The sequence below is a fragment of the Mesoplodon densirostris genome, chromosome 11, assembly GCF_025265405.1.
Source record: "Mesoplodon densirostris isolate mMesDen1 chromosome 11, mMesDen1 primary haplotype, whole genome shotgun sequence".
NCBI classification, from domain to species: domain Eukaryota; kingdom Metazoa; phylum Chordata; class Mammalia; order Artiodactyla; family Ziphiidae; genus Mesoplodon; species Mesoplodon densirostris.
The window spans coordinates 77537033-77557134 of NC_082671.1; the positions used below are offsets into that span (position 1 = coordinate 77537033).

Sequence of the window (20102 nt, forward strand, 5' to 3'; positions counted from 1 at the left end):
CATGTGGATTATTCAGTGATACATGAAACTATCCATCTTAACAGGTAAATATTGGGAAGATGGATTCACCCATTGAAAAGTGGAACTTAATAATTGGCAACTTGGCTTTAAAACAGGTAAGTGATGCATATATTTGTTTACAGATCTTGAGTTTTACCTGTAAGAATGGAATAAATTTTAGTGCTCTTAAGTCTACCATTTAATTGTTTCAGGGGACCTAAAATAATAATTGGGTACTATGAACAAGTGATAGAATAAATGGATACCCATGGCTTCTGAAAGTTTTCTTTTTCTAGAAACTGATCAGGTTCTTCTAAATATGAAAAATGTATAATGTGCAAAATATAGAATAAATATATGAAATCTCTTCTACCATAATTATATAATAGAGCCAGAATTTGAGTTAATATCTGTACAAATAAATATTTAGCACGTCATGGCTTAGGTGCTGTTTTTCTACTTTGATTTTTTAAAAAGTAAATCCTCTATTTAATTAAACTCAACTTTTTAAATATATTATGGTAAGATGTTTGTTTAAGCTGAATTTTCCTTAATTTGTTAATGTTATCAGTGTTAATAAAAATGAGCACATTAAATTGTCAATTACATATACATGAATGATATATAGATCACCTACAGTTCTTTCTAATCTCAGGGGAATATCTCTGTCTCTCCCACCACCCTCTCCTATCCCCAAGACACAAGACTGCAGCCCCCTAGCACCTCTTTAGCAAGTGCAAGCTTAGGAAATGCTCACTAATTTTAATGTTAGTTCAACTAGGACATAATGTTGAGAACATGTGGCAAACAATTTATTTCATGTAATGTTCAAAGACAAAGAAATAAAGGAAGTTTTGGAATATAGGCTTTAAAAAAATATCTGTGCAACTGCTTCTAAGATCACAGGGTTAGAAATAAGAAAATCTGGTATCTAATCTCAGCTCTAACATTAACTAGCTATATAACCTTTGTTAACTTAACCTTTCTGTGCTTAATTTTCCTCTTCTTTTCCACAGTATTGCACTAGAGACGTGCATGATCCTTTTCAGCTCAAAACTGTAGGAATCTATGCCGGAGTAATAACCAAAATATCTAACAACCAGTAGACAACTATAAATTAATATATAAATTAAAATTTGAAAATATATTCCATTTTTTTCTTTAAATACCCTAAACTCTTACTAAGGTATATGAATTGTACTATAAATTATTCATCAAATTATTCTAATAATTTTCCATCTCTGCTTTTAATTTTTCCTTTCACTCTTAGTCTCTACCCTTCCCTTGTCATCCTCTCTCCCCACAACTGTTGGTCAGGATGGGAGCCAGTGATGGCCAGGGATTCACTGATCCTAGTTGCCACAGCCTGAAGTCTGTGTCTTTGTCTCACTCCACCAAGGATGCATGAGAAACAGGGAACCCCACACAGGCCCATCAGGACATAGTCGGTGCCAGCCAGTGAGGCGGCAACTGGTTGGAGCCCAGTTACCTGTGGACAGAAGCAGAGGGGAGAAGAAAACAAGGTCAGGTGGGGGGTGGCGGTTGTGCTATCTCTGAAGCTTTATCCGCTAAAGCTCGTGAGGGAGTAGATGGCGTGGGGAGGGGCGTGGGATGGGTTAGCAGTGTTCCTTTGACTAGAGGCTAGTTATGGAGGGTAGAGGTGGGGAGCGATGGAAAGGACAGAGGAGGCTCATGCTGGCATTAGCTGGGGTGTGTTCTTCTGACTATTAAATGGGACACTAGGCAGATGATCTGTCATAGATTTCTCCACAGTTGTACACAGTGGCCACCTCAACCTGTCCATAAATTGTCAAATAAAGCAAAGCTCCCAATCCCACTGAAGAATCATTACCTCACCAGGAGGGATGTGCCCTGCACTCACATGTATTTATGGCTCCTGTTAACCTCCCCAGCTACTCCTTAACCCAGACTCTGCTCTTCTCTTGGGTACAACGGGGCATTTCCTTTGCAGGTTTACAGAATAGGACTTATTTATCTCAGGGGTGTGTGTGTGTGTGTGTGCGTGCGCATATGCTGTAAGTCTTACATAGGCTCCCTAGCTCTGTATTTCATTTCCAAGAAGTAAAAGCACTATATTTTATTTCTAAGAAAAACCTTGGAATCACGGTGCTAGAATTTAAATTATTAATTAATTTTATTTCTTTTACATACCATATTATTTACTCACCAGTAAGAGAATGCTGAAGTATCTTAGCAACTGGTACAACCATAATGGTGCTTACAGCTTGACTCTCAGCTCTGAATCTGCTGTAATGAAAGACGTGGGGCTGGAATCTAGGATATCTGGACTTGCTGGCCCAGGCTTTTCCATTAATTTACTCTATGACAAGATCAGACTACTTGGGTTTTTCACCTGGAGCCCTGGATTCCAGTACATGGATTGGCTTCAGAGAGTCTAAGCACCCAGAAGTTCTACTCAAAATATTGAATGCATCTGTGTTTTCGTGGAGGGAAGAATCTATAAAATTTTTACCAAATTGTCGAAGGAGTCTATGACACAAACACAGTTAAGAATCAGTGGACTGGAGATTCCTTCAGGGTTTCTTTTAGTTCTAGCATTCGACTAATAGGATTCTAAGAGTAATTGCATTTTTTTCTTTTCTCCTGAGGGTTGCTTTGTGCCACCACTGTGGGAAGTACTTTATATATTTATGTAATTCATTTAAATATCAAAATAACCCTTTCATGTTCGATATTATCATTATCATTTTTCAGATTAGGAGCTAAGGTTTTTAGAGCACTAATCACAATGGTGACTATTTGTGAGGTTATTTTTTTAATGTCTGTCCCTCCCATTGACCAAGAGCTCTGTGAGGGCAGGAAATAAATCTATTTTGACCACCATTGTAGCCCAACACTAAGCATAGCACCTTGTACATAGTAGATCCTAAATTAATGCTTGTTGGATGAATAAATTTAAATAGCTTACCACAAGGTTAAGTGGTATAGCTAGGAATCAAACTCTTATCATTTGATTGTAGAATCCAATCTTTTGCCAATACTGTGTCTAGAGTCAGACTTCAGTTATGTGGATTGGGTACTTTTCAGTCTTCAGGTTGGTATTTTTTAGGTGATCTGTGGGCTACACCATCAAAGTCACTTAGGGTGCTTGTTAAAACTAGATTCCTAGATCCCATTCCATACCTACTGCTGCCAGATCAGGGCACTTTAAGAACCCATCACCTTAGGGAATAGTAAAATAAAATACAGTAGCTTCTTCAAAAGGTAAGGCGGCTCAATTACCATATATAATACTTTCTTCTGACTCCTTGTATGCATATTTACATCATAAAATAAAAAATGCATTTTCAAAATGAATAATTCTGTTGGATTTTATTAAAACTTTTTTAAGGTTCAAGCAACAGTAGTTGGCTTTCTAGCAGCTGTGGCAGCCATTATATTGGGCTGGATTCCAGAGGGAAAATACTATCTTGATCATTCCATACTTTTGTGCTCTAGCAGTGTAGCAACTGCCTTCATTGCATCTCTTCTGCAGGGTAAGTACATTTATAAATGTCTACTCTATAATATTTTACTTTCTAATTATTTATTTTCCATGTTAACTATTTTTATTTAAATGGTACTTGTTCATGATAAAAAACAGAGAAAAGTTATCTACAAACTTTTAAAATAGATTATTTCAGATATATTTATATATATTATACATAAGCCTTAGTATAGAGCAAGCTTTCTGAGGTTGTGTCCCAGCTTTAGGTCCCCTGGTGCATCTCCCAGACAAGATCAGGAAAATAGTCTAGATATTCATTTGTTTCTGTAATTTAAATTAATTGAGAATCTCCTGTCTGGAAATCGTGCAGAGGATTTACCAGCTTGTCATCTGAGTAACAAGTATTCCAGGAATTCTGAGTTTTAAAAGCAGTCCCTCTGGGTTTCCCTGGTGGCGCAGTGGTTAAGAATCCACCTGCCAATGAGGGGGACACTGGTTCAAGCCCTGGTCCTGGAAGATCCCACATGCTGCGGAGCAACTAAGCCCGTGTGCCACAACTACTGAGCCTGCGCTCTAGAGCCTGCGCGCCACAGCTACTGAAGCCCGCGCGCCTAGAGCCCATGCTCTGCAACCAGAGAAGCCACCTCAGTGAGAAGCCCACGCACCACAACGAAGAGTAGCCCCGCTCACGGCAGCTAGAGGAAGCCCACGCGCAGCAACAAAGACCCAACACAGCCAAAAATAAATAAATTAATTAATTTTTTTAAAAAAAGCAGTCCCTCTGTGAAATTTTTTTAAGTTTCAGATTTCAAAAAAATTACTGTTTCTGTGGCAATACAAGTATAACCATATGCTTAACACAGCATATTGTTGGCTATAGAACATTAAAGAGCCAGAAGGTTTTAACGTTTAACTACATTATAATTTTTTTAGTTGGGTTATCATTCTTTATATTGATTTATTAATATCAACTTTACACTAGAGAACTAGCTTATTATGGAACAGTAATCATAAAGACTTGGTAATTTTTATTTTATTATTACCGTCTTCTCATTTTAGATCATCAGCAAGGTTAAAAATTGAACACTCTACTGTCAGGTGATCATACAACAAAGCTAACTTTTTCGGCTAGGTTCTGGTAATTTAGAAACTCTTAAAATTAAGACCTGACTACCAAAATATTTTCAAGCATTTTATTTTAGTACTTAAATTGTACCAGGGGTAGTTTCTTGTCTTTATATAGAATTACTAGAATTGAATGGTGTTAACACTGGTGAAAGCATAGTGAAGTTATGCTATTGGGAAACTAATTTCTGGTGAAAAAAAAAAAAGTGTTAAAGCATTAGCACTCTGTTTCTTTAGGCTCATTTGCTTCTGTTTTCTCTCTAATATTGTTTCATTTAGAAAAAATTGTTTAAAACTTTTCAGACTAACAAGTATTTGTATTGCCTGGGATTTTTAAAACCATAAAAATTCAGATTTTTAAAATATATTTGTTAGCCTTCTTACTTTTAATAATGTGTGTTCTAATTTTATGATAACTTGACCTTTATATATGTAGAGCAGATACTATTGACCACCTTTTGTAGGTGAGAAAACTGACTTAGGTAAGGTGACTTGTCCAATTTCATCAGCTTGTTCACAGAAAAATCATAATTAAAACCCATTTCCTGCCTCCCAGCTCTTTCCACTGGTCCATGATGGCAAAATATTTGTTTTCAGCTGAAAAGTTATAGACAGCATTCTTTCATAGGAGAACTTTCCACATTGATCTTTAAATGTGCTGATTTTGAAAAAATAATTTATGTGATCACATCTTGACTGATTATTGTATAATGTTTAAGTTTTTTTCCTGCTATTGTTTTTTTCTGTTTACAATGATATTATGGGAAAGGTAAGTCCATAGATTGAAAAAGCCTCCAGAATATAAGACGTGAGACATTGAACAAAAATTCTACTTTCAATAATTTGGCTTTACGGGGTAGTAGAAAAAACACTGTTACTTACAAGCTATGGGACCTTATGCAAGAATTTAAACCTACTCCTAGGACCTCAATTTTATAATCTATAAAGTGAGTATGTTAGAATAAAATCATTTAGAGTCATTTTCAGTCTAAAAATGCAGTGAGATTCTGGTTTTTGTCTATAGCCATATTTAGGCTTCCATATTGATTTATGGTTAAGACATAAATGAACTAATCTTAAATTTTCTCTGCCCTGCATCCTCTTAAATGTGTTGGCATGAGAAAATCTATACAATTGGGTATGGCTGTTATGCTATCATTTTTCTCCCATTTCTATATTCAAGAATATAAGGATTTAAAAGTATAAGTACACAGTCACATTTTCATCTTCTGTTGTTATAGGTTCATAGACAGAAACTTGGGGTTTAAAGAATATCCTTTACAAAGACTGCTTCTTGTATTCTGGCCTGCAGTGTTAAATTTAATTACTTCCCTCTTCTTAATACTTCAACACTTTTTAATAATAAAATGAAGCAAGCATTTCTGGCTACCACTATGTAAACAAATCTGGTTTTGTTGGCCTTCTTCCCAATTGCTATGTGTATAAATATGACTCACCTTTTTATTTATTTATTTATTTAAAATGTATTTTTTATTTATTTATTTTTGGCTGTGTTGGGTCTTCGTTGCGGTGTGCAGGCTTTTCACTGTGGTGGCTTCTCTTGCTGCGGAGCATGGGCTCTAGGTGCGCGAGCTTCAGTAGTTGTCACTCGCAGGCTCAGTAGTTGTGGCACACGGGCTTCGTTGCTCCGTGGCATGTGGGATCTTCCCGGACCAGGGCTCGAACCTGTGTCTCCTGCATTGGCAGGCGGATTCTTAACCACTCTGCCACCAGGGAAGTCCTTAAATATGACTCACCTTTCTTTGACATACTTTATTTGAGGGTTAAAATAAAATCTTTGGCTTTGATACACATGAATACATTACATCTAAGACATGCATGTTACTAAATTTGGAACTTTAATGTTATTTTACAGTAGCTCTTCAGGTATCTAAATGCAACATTGAACTTCTCAGATCTTTTGTGATCCCCACTTGGAATTTGTTGAAAAACATTTTGCCAAAGCATTCAAGTAAAATGTTTTGTTTGCTTTATTCAGCTTATCTAAGCAGTCTAACCGGAAGTGATACACTGTTTGTCTAGCCTATGTATTTCAATATTTCGGGGGATTGATTTTCTTTAAATTATAGCAGAAAAAGTAATGAGCTTTATTTTTTTCTAGGAATAATAATGGTTGGGGTTATCGTTGGTTCAAAGAAGACTGGGATAAATCCCGATAATGTTGCTACACCCATTGCTGCTAGTTTTGGCGACCTTATAACTCTTGCCATATTAGCTTGGATAAGTCAGGGTTTGTACTCCTGTCTTGGTAAGTTGACTTGAAATTAACTATAATGCATTATTCAGAGTCTCTTTAAATAAATATTGTTGCAGCAATGTCATGACTCCGTGGTGGCCTTCATCTGTGTTAGAACTGTAGTTGAGGCTGATTAGAACGATAACTGTTACTTGTTGTACACCTACTATGTGTTGTGGTTCTCGCATATTTTTCTCTTCTTAAAGAGTTTAAAACTCAAAAGATAAGGATTATCATTTCTAATTTCAGATGAGAAAACTGAGGATCATAAAGGTTATGTGTGTTACCCACTGTGGGTAGGAAGGTTGAACACAGATCTGTCATAGTCTGTGAATTCTGCCCTTTCCTCTGAATGTGTAGCCACTGATGGGTCAACCCACAGGATTCTGATATACGTGTTGCACTGTTATCTCAAAACATAAGTTACGGTGGAGTTTGAAATTTAGTGATTTTTCCACCTTTCAGAAACCAACGTGGCAATTAATACTAACAACCAAAAATCACCATGAAAATGAGCCTGAATGCTGTGTGAATTTGGAGTCATCTTATATCTGTGATTCCTGATAATAGTAATAGGGTATTTATAGAATGTAATGGATTGTTTTAATGCAAATTTATACTGTGTGGCTATTGTCAATGTAGATGTATACGATTTGTGAGCATAGGTTTAGTGCTAAAAGTTGGTTGTAGTTTCATTTTTTTTGATGCCAAATTTTTAAAAAATTAAAAGAAAATAGAAACCCACAGTAATACAAAAAAAAAAAAAAAAAAACCAGTGAGAGAGACAGAGAGAAAGAGAGAGTTTATAAGCCAAGCCAGAAGCAAACATTTAATCACATATCCTCATATATATTCATGGATTCTAGACAGATTTGTGGTATACTTTAGAATAAATCTAAAGTATATTTGGTTTGTAGAAGTAAGAGTCTCAGATAAATGTTTTTGAACTAAAGAGAGGGCTTTAACCTGTCAAAGGCAGTAATTTTCTACTACTTTTGGAGATATCAAGAGAAGTTTCATGTAGTATATAAAATTACCATAAATTATTTAATGACATAAAAACAATACTCATTAAGACTTGATATGTATGTTAAAGGAAAATTCTCATATAGAAGATAAGATGTGTCTAGTTGAAGTAAGGTAGAAGACAGTAAATGATCAATGGCCCAAATGTAAGATCTTGTTCCCATAAAAAAGAAAAGTATATTATTTGCAGACTTGGGTACTTAAATTACCATGATATCAGCTGCCTGCCAAATACCAGGGTGTCTCCACCAGTTGAAGCTACCGAAGAATGTTACCATAATAAATATGACAGTTGTTACAATGATACAGACTATTACGATATTCCATAAGATAAATCAACTTCTGTGGAATTTATTTTTAAAAATTACACAAGTGATAAACTCCTTATAAAAGACTTAACATAATGTGTTATTCTCTAAAGCTTTCAATATTTTGAGTGTTATAGATGATATATTAGTAGTTTAACTAGATCAGGAAATTTAAAAAGTGAAATGTAATGAGACCATAATTTTGTAAAATAATTTTATTATTAAATATTGCTTAGCCTTTTCTAGGCCTTTACTTGTCTTCTGAAAGTTGGCTGAAAGTAATTCAAGATGAACTAATTAAAACAGGATCTTTTACATTTCATCTGTATCATTTGTTTCTCTAAAATTATATTTTTTAATAGGCTACTGATTGATTCCACAGTTAATTTAAAGGTGTTTTGGATTTCTACAATAAAGTGTTTGCATTTTGAGCACTAGGGGGCCTCATAGGACCAGCAGTTGGAAGCCTCTTATTGGAGGTATTCTGAACAGAGATTAGGAATGGGCATATTTAAATTCCAAGATCCCATTCATCCTGCTGAGTGGGATGCCTAGCTCTTGGAGACAGAGTTCAATTCCTGAACTATACTGGAAATACTTAGCTGTCTTTAGAGATAAAAAGAGGATTTCATGGCAGCCATATGCTTTGGTTATAAATAGAGGCCGTGAATTATGTGGCTCTCAAAGAATTGGACATTGAGAAAAGTCTCACTTAACTCCTTACTTAGAGCTTTGGATATTCAGAAATGACTTTGAACAGCTCCCGCGGCATTCTGTTAGCTTCGGTACAAGTACTGAGGCTCACTCTACATTCATTCAGTGTGCTACCTTTCTTCCACTCCTGATAAAACGTGCTGATTTCTGATATCTGAAGTAAATATGGAATTTCCCCCTTCTCACCTCTCCAGTTCTCCAAAAAAAGGACAAAAGAAACAAAGCTTTGTTTACTGTTACTGACTTTATTTTTGTAGTCACCCTGGGGAAGTCTTTATTGCTTAGTGAACAAGGTTGAAGTTTTAACTTGGTGTTCAGGCCTCCTGGAGTCTTACCTTCTCAAGCTCCTGCCTGCCCCTCCCTTTCTTGTACCTCTTGCCTTTCTTGTACTCCAGCCAAACTCAGCCATTTACTGATTCTCGTACGCCACCTGTGATTTTTGTCTTTTCTTTCTTATGTCGTTCCCCTCCTCCATGAAGGCCAGTCAGAATCCTCATTTTTCAAAACTAAATTCATAAATTTCCCTAATCTTAGGTAATCTTTTTCTCCTCTGAATTCCTATAGCACTTTATTGACACTTCTCTTAAGTCATTCTTTATATTTAGCCAGTCATTATAGCTTTTTCAGTAAATGTAGTATCTTCCCTTATGATGGTATAAGCCTCTTGAGGACAAAACTGTGTCTTTATTTTATTTATTTGTTTTGTTGACCCCATAGTGCCATATACATAGTGGATGTTAAATAAGTAGCACTTCACCAAATGTTTTATTCCTTTTGAAAGCCATCCAATTAATGTGAATAGAAATTATTCAGGAAGTGGTATATGTATGGAAAATGAAGGAGAGTTATCCCTCTAAATGACTTTGCCACAGTACCTGTCCAATAACATAATAGATTGTAATGAAAAAACGATCCTTTCAATGAGGACATAGTATTAGGAAAATAGTGTATACTGCCTTAGCAGAAAGTATCTAGACATTAGTATCACCATAAAAAAATAAAAATGGCAACACGTGGCTAGAAAAAATCTATTTCAAATGAAAATAGAAGAGGAGGGACCTCCTTGGTAGTCCAGTGGTTAAGACTTCACCTTCTAATGCAGGGGACATAGGTTCAACCCCTGGTTGGGAGCTAAGATCCCACATGACTCACAGCCAAAAAACTAAAACACAAAGCAGAAGCAATATTCTAACAAATTCAATAAAGACTTTAAAGAAAAAAATGGTCCATATCAAAAAAAATCTTAAAAAAGAAGAAAATAGAAGAGGAAATAGAAAGTCAGTTTAGAGAGTAATCTAAGCTCTAGATTATGATATGCTTAGGTATGACTTGCAGAAAAAGTATAAAGGCATTTATTCATCCATATGGTAATCTTTAAACATGCAGTAATTTTTAAAAACTATTAAAAGGATCTAACGTTGGGCCAGTAACTGAAATACCTGTACACAATGATTGTTGCCTTTTCTTTTTCTTGTATGCATAATTTTAAGAGGATTTTAAAGATTCTTTTTCAATTTTTTATAACTACATGGCTATGTAATTCTTGTATGTACATGATATATACTGATTTGAAAAATTATCAGCTTTTCTCTCTTTAGGCAAGATCTGAGAAGCAAAATGTTGATTCATTTCTCATTCCTCAAGGTTAACTTTAAAAAGATGGCCTAAGAAGCAATAAGCTCTAAGAGCAATAACAGTCCGCCTCAGATTGTTACTTGGGTCCTGTGGAGACTAACAGGGATGCCATCTGGTTATTTACAAAACATTCTAGAGTATCACTGCCTTGATGTGGTGATGTAAGTAGAATGTAAAATTATTGTGCATGTCACTCTTCTGCAGAGTTCTGTAGCACCGTCTGATCTCAGTTTAGAGTGATTCCTAGAAGGTCAGTCTAGTGAGGAAATTCTAATGGTTATTATAAAGGGCATTTTAAAAAGTGTTTACAACTTTCCATGCCCATTGCTTTCTTGTTTGCACACAAACAGCTATTATATAAAAATGTCACTCATAGCAGCCACATATTTCAGAAGAATTTAGGGTGAAAATAATGAATGCTATTAATGAAATTATGTAACAGCAGTTACAAAATGCCACCAACAATCTAGATAAATGTGAAAGCCATGAATCAAAAAGATGGCAGTTATGTTTCACAGTTAAGTTGAATCATAGCAATTTGAACCACTTTAGCTGTGTTAATCCTTACCTTTCTGTAGTTTACCTATATCATGGAATCAGTACCGAGGTACACAGACATTTATTAGGCTTAAAATTCTACAGTTTTATCTGTAGTCCTGTATTCATTTCCATTGCTGCTGTAACAAATTACCACAACCTTGTGGCTTAAAACAACAGTAATTAATTTTCGTACAGTTCTGGAGGTCAAAGTCCAAAATGAGTTTGTTATTCAAGGCTAAAATGAAGGTGTCGGCGGGGCTTGTTCCTTCTGGAGGTTTCAGGGGGAATCGTTCCTTAATTTGTTTCATTTTCTGGTAGCGCTAGCATTCCTTGGCTTGCAGCCACATTACTGATCTCTGCTTCTGTGGTCACATTATTTTGTCTTCTGTAGTCAAATTCCTGTCTACTTCCTGCCTATAAGTACACACCTGTGATTACTTTAGGGTTTACTAAAATAATCCAGGATACTCTCCCTATTTCAAAATCCTTGACTTAATCACATCTGCAAAGCCCCTTTTTGCCATATAAGGTAACATTCCCTGGTTCTGGAGATTAGGATGTGGATGTCTTTGAGGACCATTATTCAGCCTACCACATTACACAAGATGATATACCCAGAAATTAATACAAAATATTATTTTGACTAGGGTCATTTAAGTGTATTTGATTTAGAAGGCAGACACTTTTAGGTTTTGATATCAATGCAGAAGTTCACGGTTGGCTTTTATTTTTTTTATTTTTATTTTTTTTGTGGTATGCGGGCCTCTCACTGTTGTGGCCTCTCCCATTGTGGAGCACAGGCTCCGGACGCGCAGGCTCAGCGGCCATGGCTCACGGGCCCAGCCGCTCCGCGGCATGTGGGATCTTCCCGGACCAGGGCACGAACCCGTGTCCCCTGCATCGGCAGGCGGACTCTCAACCACTGCGCCACCCGGGAAGCCCCACGGTTGGCTTTTAGTCAACCAGTTTCTCTTACTGATTGTGTCATTAGTGGTTTTCTAAAAGTAATTCTTTAATTATCTATAAAACACCAATATATCCTAAAAAGAGGAATATTTTAGCACCTTTCCCTTTTTGTATATTTGTAATTTCCACCTAACTCTTGGATTAGAATTTAGCCAGGGAAAAGGTAAGAGGGTCCTATACAATTAAACATATGATTTAATTTAGTGGGAGTGGGCATGTTAGATTTGCAGGAAATTGAAATAGAATACATTTGCAGTAAATCATTTTAGATATTTTGATTTTACCATGGTTTTCCCACTTTTTTTAATGTTAAAAATTTTATTTGGAGATAATTTTAAACTTATAGAATAGTTGCAAAAATAAAATAGTACAAAAACCCTGTATACCCTGTATCCATGTTCACCAAATGTTAACATTTTACTCCATTTACTTTATCTTTTATTCTGTCCATCTGTCTGTATGAATATATGTATGTTCTTTATCTTTTATAACGTTGACATTTTTAAAGAATATAGTACCCCCTCCTTTTTTTTCATTGTTGGAATTTTTAAAAATTGAGATATAATTCAATTGCATCATACAATTCACCTTTTAAAAAGTGCACAATTCAGTAGTTTTGGCATAGTTAAAAGATTGTGAAACCTATGATCTCATTCCAGAATATTTTCATCACCCCAAAAAGAAACTTTAGCAGTCACTCCCCATCCCACCCTCCCCCCAGCACTGGCAACCACTAATCTAGTTTCTGTCTTTATGGATTTGCCTATTTTAGACATTTCAAAAAATGGAATCATACAATATGTGACCTTTTATATCCGGTTTCCTTCAATTAGTACGTTTTCAAGGTTCATGCTTTAGCATAAATCAGTTCTGAATACCATGCAGTACTGAATAATATTTCATTGTATGGGTTAATAATATGGCTGAATAATATTCCATTGTATGGATATATCACATTTTGTTTATCCATTTACCATTAGTTGGACATTTGGGTTGCACCCACTTTTTGGCTATTATGAATAATGCCATTTGAACATTGTCATACATGTTTCTGTGTGAACATATGTTTTCAATTCTATTGGTATATACCTAGGAGTGGAATTTCTAGATCATATGATAACTCTTTAACTTTTTGAGGAACTGCCCACTCATAATTTTTTATTTCTTTCCTGAGAAAATTTTCCCCCTCTTTGACAATTCAGGGCAATGATTCCGGAGTTAGGATGGTGAATGTTTTCTTCAACTTAAGATGTCCTTCCAGAGATGTGATGTTGAGAATAAATTAAAAGCCTGGCATGGTGCTCCTCTCTTTACCTGAAGATGAAATACTAAGACAATCAAGCAGAATAGTTCTTTTCAGTTGTGTTTAGTGGAGTTTAATGCTTTTAGTTTGCTGTTTGAGTCTATAAAGAGATTGTTGGTAACCTTAGTTGTTTTAGGAGGTAAGAATGCTTCCTAATTGGAATGTTATTTATCCCTATCTAATGGTTTAGCAAGGAGAACTGGAAATCCATCCAATAAAAGTTTTTTCATCTTTTAAAAAGCTATGGAGAAAATGACTGTATATGTAGCACTAGTCGTGTCCCTTTAAATGGAAGGAAATATTTAAATGAATTTTGTTAGCATAATTATTTTGAAGATGTGATGGCAAATCCAGCTAAAGCCATGAGTGTAAAATTTGTTTGGGTATTATTTTAATATTTATAGTAATTGTTCCTACCTGATTTGAAAAAAATTGAGTTTCTATTTAATTTAAACATCTTAATCATAGGTGAGGAGATCTTTAAATATGTTAAAATGATAAAATATAAAATTCAGTCCAAGAGAAGGGTGTGAATAACAGTTGAAGAATTTTGTGAGATGTCAGAAAAATTTAGTAACATTTAACTTAAATCTAAGGCTGTAGGCTACAAAGACTGTGAGATCAATTCTGTGTTTAAGTTATGAATTCCCTACCATATAAAATATGTATTAGAGTCCTTGAGAAAAATGCAGGAATGTCCTGGCTGAGATGTCTGACAATAATAAAAGCTCGATCAGCTAAAATGATATTACCAAAAATGTCTTGGGATGATGCAACTGTTTCAAGAATGGGTAGGCAACTTTTAACCCTAGGGAGACTTAGAACTAAGTATAAAAATATTTGAGAATCAAATTTATGGTATGAATGATTTTATGGTAAAGAGACAGTACACATTTTTAAATATACTTGTTACTTAGCCCATTACAGTAACATGTCAGTCTTCTGATTCCATTCTAAAAGTAATAATTATGTAATTAATTTATCCTTGTGATTGTTAAATAGAAATCTTACCAAATTTATATACATTGCATGAATATTTATGAAAACACAAGACTCACTATATTTGTACATATAATTTATTAGATTTAGAAAGGTTACTTTAAGTACTAGGAAACTTTTGTGAGATAAGTGAAATGTCTAAAGTAAATACAATATTTCAGGGTATTTAACTAGGTTTATAAATGCAACCAAATATAATTTCAAACTCTTAAAAATAATTTTTGGTTGGATGTTAGACATCGTGAATGTAATGTTAAGTGCTTGACTGTTTTTTCCTTACAGAGTATTTTGTCTCCTTTTTGCTTTTTTAAAAAATTGAAGTATAGTTAATTTACAGTGTTGTGTTAGTTTCAAGTGTACAGCAAAGTGATTCAGTTATACATATACATACACACACATATATATATATACTCTTTTTCAGATTCTTTTCCATTATAGGTTATTACAAGACATTGAGTATAGTTTCCAGTGCTATACAGTAGCTCTTTGTTGTTTACCTGTTTTATATATAATAGTGTGTATATGTTAATCCCAAACTCCTAATTTATCTCTCCCCCCCGTCCCCCCCACCCCTCCCCCCTCCATCCCCTTTGGTAACCATAAGTTTGTTTCCTGTGTCTGTGAGTCTATTTATGTTTTATAAATAAGTTCATTTGTATCATTTTTTTAGATTCCACATATAAGTGATATAGTATAATATTTGTCTTTCTCTGACTTACTTCACTTAGTATGATAATCTCTAGATCCATCCATGTTGCTGCAAATGACATTATTTCATTCTTTTTTATGGTTGAGTAATATTCCATTGCATATCTTCTTTATCCATTCATCTGTTGATGGACATTTAGGTTGATTCTATGTCTTGGCTATTGTAAATAGTGCTGCAATGAACATTGAGGGTGCATGTGCCTGTTCGAATTATGGTTTTCTCCGGATTTATGCCCAGGAGTGGGATTGCTGGGTCATGTGGTAACTCTATTTTTAGTTTTTTAAGGAACCTCCATACTATTCTCCATAGTGGCTGTACCAATTTACATTCCCACCAACAGTGTAGGAGGGTTCCTTTTTCTCCACACCCTCTCCAGCATTTATTATTTGTAGACTTTTTAATGATGGCCATTCTGACTGGTGTGAGGTGATAACTCATTGAAGTTTTGATTTGCATTTCTCTAATAATTAGCGATGTTGGGCATCTTTTCATGTGCCTGTTGACTATTTGTATGTCTTCTTTGGAGAAATGTTTATTTAGGTCTTCTAACCATATTTTGATTGGGTTGTTTGTTTTTTGGATATTAAGCTATACGAGCTGTTTGTATATTTTGGAAATTAATCCCTTGTCAGTCACATCATTTGCAAATATTTTCTCCCATTCTGTGGGTTGTCTTTTTGTTTTGTTTATGGTGTCCTTTGCTGTGCAAAACCTTTTAAGTTTAATAGGTCCCATTTGTTTATTTTTGTTTTTGTTTCCATTACTCTAGGAGACAGATCCAAAAAAGTATTGCTGCAATTTATGTCAAAGAGTGTTCTGCCTACACTTTCCTCTAGGAGATTTATAGTATCCAGTCTTACATTTAGGTCTTTAATCCATTTGAGTTTGTTTTTGTATGTGGTGTTAGAGAATGTTCTAATTTCACTCTTTTACATGTAGCTGTCCAGTTTTCCCAGCACCACTTATTGAAGAGACTGTCTCTTCTCTATTGTATATTCTTGCCTCCTTTGTTGTAAATTAATTGACCATAAGTGCGTGGTTTTATTTCTGGGCTTTCTATTCTGTTCCATTGATCTATAAGTCTGTTTTTGTGCTGGAACCATACTTTTTTTGATTACTGTAGCTTTGTAGTATAGTCTGAAGTCAGGGAGTGTGATTTTTCCAGCTTTGTTCTTCTTTCTCAGGATTCCTTTGGCTATTTGGGGTCTTTTGTGTTTCCATACAAATTAAAAAAAATTTTGTTCTAGTTCTGTGGAAAATGCTATTGGTAATTTGATAGGGATTGTGTTGAATCTGTAGATTGCCTTGGGTGGCATGGTCATTTTAACAATATTGATTCTTCCAATCCAAGAACACAGTATATCTTTCCATCTGTATCATCTTCAGTTTCTTTCATCAGCATCTTATAGTTTTCATGGACTTTGTTCTTGTAGGCAGCTGTTTGTGGATTAGTTTGAGCCTTACAGGGCTTGGGTTTTTTGGGGGTTTTTTTTGCGATATGCGGGCCTCTCACTGTTGTGGCCTCTCCTGTTGCAGAGCACAGGCTCTGGACGCGCAGGCTCAGCGGCCATGGCCCACGGGCCCAGCCGCTCCGCGGCATGTGGGATCCTCCTGGATCGGGGCACAAACCCATGTCCCCTGCATCGGCAGGTGGACTCTCAACCACTGCGCCACCAGGGAAGCCCCAGGGCTTGGTTTTAAGCTTCACTGGACTAGATCTTGCTGTGATCATATAGTGGCTAGTACTTTGCATTGTGGAATAGATCTAGAGTAGACATTACACTAGGGCTAGCCCTACTACTAAGAAGTGTCCCTTCTCTGGTCTCCACTGAATGTTCTCAGTTTTCAAAGAGGGCTAGCCCTACTACTAAGAAGTATCCCTTCTCTGGTCTCCACTGAATGTTCTCAGTTTTGAAAGAGGCACTCCTATCTAGGGGGTTAGATCTCAAATGACTTCTAGCCCTTTGTACACTCTGGGAATTTTTTTAGTTTACAACTCCCCAATTGTCTTGGCTTAACTTAGCCTTGTGGAATTCACCCTATGCATGCATGGCTTGGTATTCAGTTTGCAAGCTCCCTCTCAAATAGCTTCCTCTTCTCCAGTATTCTTCCCTGTAAATTCCTGCTGCGTTAGACTCACTCTGCTGAAATTCTCCCTTCCTGAGCTGTGGTCTGGAATGTGCCTTTAGTCAGAAAGCTCAGGCTATTGTAGGGCTTATCTCATTTCTTTCCCCTCTCTCAGGGATCACAGTCCTGCAATACCACTTGTCAGTGTCTGAAAACAGTTTATTATCTATCTATCTACATATATTTATAAATCTTCTAGTAATTTCCAAAAGCACATTTCAGATTTGGCTCAGAGATGGCATACGTCATGTCTACAAAGCTAGACAAATAGCCAAGCCCAAAGTCAATAAGCTTTCCTAAAATCTCTTTATAGGAAAGCATTAACAAGAATGGGGAGAGAATGAATAATTGTGATCAAGTAAGACAATCTACCACAGAGAGGTATAAAAAAAAATCCTGTCAATCTGTTATCTGAGTATGTCACAAATAGAAAGATGTTAATAACAATGGCAGTGATGATTATGATGCTAGTAAGTGTTCAGTAAATGTTAACTATGTGCCTGGGTGCTATTCTAGTTAAATTACATGTGTTAATTCTCTTAAGACTCACAATAACCCCATGAAATAGTTATAATAATTTTTACCATTTTATAGATAAGGAAATTTAAATTTATAGAAGTTAAATTTCTTTTTTTAAAATTTTATTTATTTTTTTATACAGCAGTTTCTTATTAGTTATCTGTTTTATACATATTAGTGTATATGTGTCAATCCCAATCTCCCAATTCATCCCGTACCACCACCCCCCGCCACTTTCCCCGCTTGGTGTCCATACGTTTGTTCTCTACATCTGTGTCTCTATTTCTGCCCTGCAAACTGGTTCATCTGTACCATTTTTCTAGGTTCCACATATATGCGTTAATATACGATATTTGTTTTTCTTTTTAGAAGTTAAATTTCTCATCCAAGGTAAGTTGTAACATCAGATGTAAAACTAAGTAGTCTGGCCAAACTCTGGTTCATATAGTATACTGTATTCTGTCTTTGCATATTAAAGGTTCTGAGTAAGTTTGCAGTGAAGAAATCTGTTTATTAAACCTAGTATTTCAATTTCATTTTGGATATTGGAACACTATTCAGAATTAGGAGGATATCTATTATCAATCCATCGGCCAATATTCCATGGAATGCTTGTGCTATAAGATCCTGATGGGTAAAAACAATGTCCTATTAGACTTTATAGTTTGGAGTTAAGAGCACTAACTTCAGTGTCAGACAGATGTCATTTTCTCCCAGTTCTTTCTATTTCTTAGTGGTGCTCTTAAGCTCCTAAGCCTCAGTTTCTTCATAAGGTAGGAATGAGTTTCTACCTCATACCTGTGAGGACAATTAAGTGAGACAATGAACATAAAGCATTTAGCACAATATTTGGCAAATGGTAGGAGCCAAGTAATGTTAGATTTTTTACTGTTGTTATTCTTGTTATTATTACTGTTGTTGTTCACATCTAGGTCACATAACTATTTCAATAAATGTTGAATTAATGTATTAGCTTTCAGTTACATTATTTAACATTTTTACCTTATCTATAGTTTTCAATTTTGTTTGAAATTTATAGAAAGTATATAGCATGAGTATGTTTGATAACATATCTTCTGGTAAACTTTTAATACTTACATTTGCTACATGGTTATAAGAGAGATTGAAATGTTGTCTCTTTTTGAATTTTAGAGACCTATTACTACATTCCTCCATTAGTTGGTGTCTTTTTCTTGGCTCTAACTCCTATCTGGATTATAATAGCTGCCAAACATCCAGCCACAAGGACGGTTCTCCACTCAGGCTGGGAGCCTGTGATAACAGCTATGGTTATAAGTAGGTTAGTATTAAAGTGTGTGTTTGTGTGTGTGGGGGGGCAGTTATTCTATATGCATGTACCTATGTATATATTAAAACAAACCAATTGCCTGTTTTTATTTCTTAGGTCAATCATTTTATACAGTCAGTCTTTATTATCCCAAGTAATAGGGATATAGTGACAAGAGTTATTGAAATCAGTGGATGTATGGAACCTCATTTGCTACCAGTTTCAAACTTTTCCCCAACCAAATCCTTACCAGATTGATGATTAAAATTTGGTGGCGTTTGTCTTTGTCTGTGTGAGTTTTAACCTGACAAGGACATTACTTATTTTGAACAGTAAATTCTCAGATAAGTATCAGAAAACCTTAGAAATGTACATACCATTTGACTACGCCACTTCTAGGACTCTGACAGGACCTAAAGATATAATTATGGATCTATGCAAGTGATTAAGTTGTAAGGATCTTCATCACAGTGGAATTTTTAATAACAAAAAAGAGAGAGAACACCTTAGATGTCTAGCGATCAGATGTTGATTGAATAAATTGTGACATAGTCACAAAATGGAATATTAGTCAGCCATCAAGAGTAACATTGTAACATTCCTTTGATGTGGAAAGGTGTTCCTTATACATTTGGTGAAAGGAGAAAGCTAGAAAAGAATATGAATTTCCTATTAAAGATGGTAGATTGACATGTTTATCTTCTTCCTTATTGAAGCTATTAAAATGACAGTAAAAGAATAAAAAAGCTATACAACCACAAAAACAGAAGGGGAGCAGAGAGGACATTAGGTGAAAGATTTAACAAAATCAGTAAGACAGGAATCGGTTCTATGGTTGTTAACTGAACTATCAGAACGAAAAAAGCTAAAACCTAACTGCCTTCAGGACAAGGGGACACTGATAAGAAGCAAGCTGAACTGAGCCTCAGACACCCCAAAAGGTGGAGGATTTAGAGGCACTAAGAACTTCTGAAAGCTGAAATGAAGGAGATTGGTTGAAAGTTAAAGTAAGAAACAATTAGAACCTAAAAGCCCTTTGCTAGCTTGACCACCCAGGTGATTACTCGCTCCCATTCTACAGAAGACAAGAATTAACCCTGGAGAGGCTAAATCATAG

General features: G+C 35.4%; 1 protein-coding gene across 5 annotated transcripts in view; it reads left to right on the plus strand.

Annotated features, from left to right (window-relative positions):
* SLC41A2 (solute carrier family 41 member 2) overlaps positions 1-20102 on the plus strand; it is a 167098-nt gene that overhangs the window by 85223 nt on the left and 61773 nt on the right. For all 5 annotated transcript variants that reach the window (XM_060113016.1, XM_060113012.1, XM_060113013.1 and 2 more), the window contains exons 4-7: positions 45-116; positions 3374-3518; positions 6717-6863; positions 18850-18997. In XM_060113016.1, the coding sequence (XP_059968999.1) occupies positions 45-116; positions 3374-3518; positions 6717-6863; positions 18850-18997 (512 nt within the window). The remainder of the gene's footprint in view (positions 1-44; positions 117-3373; positions 3519-6716; positions 6864-18849; positions 18998-20102) is intronic.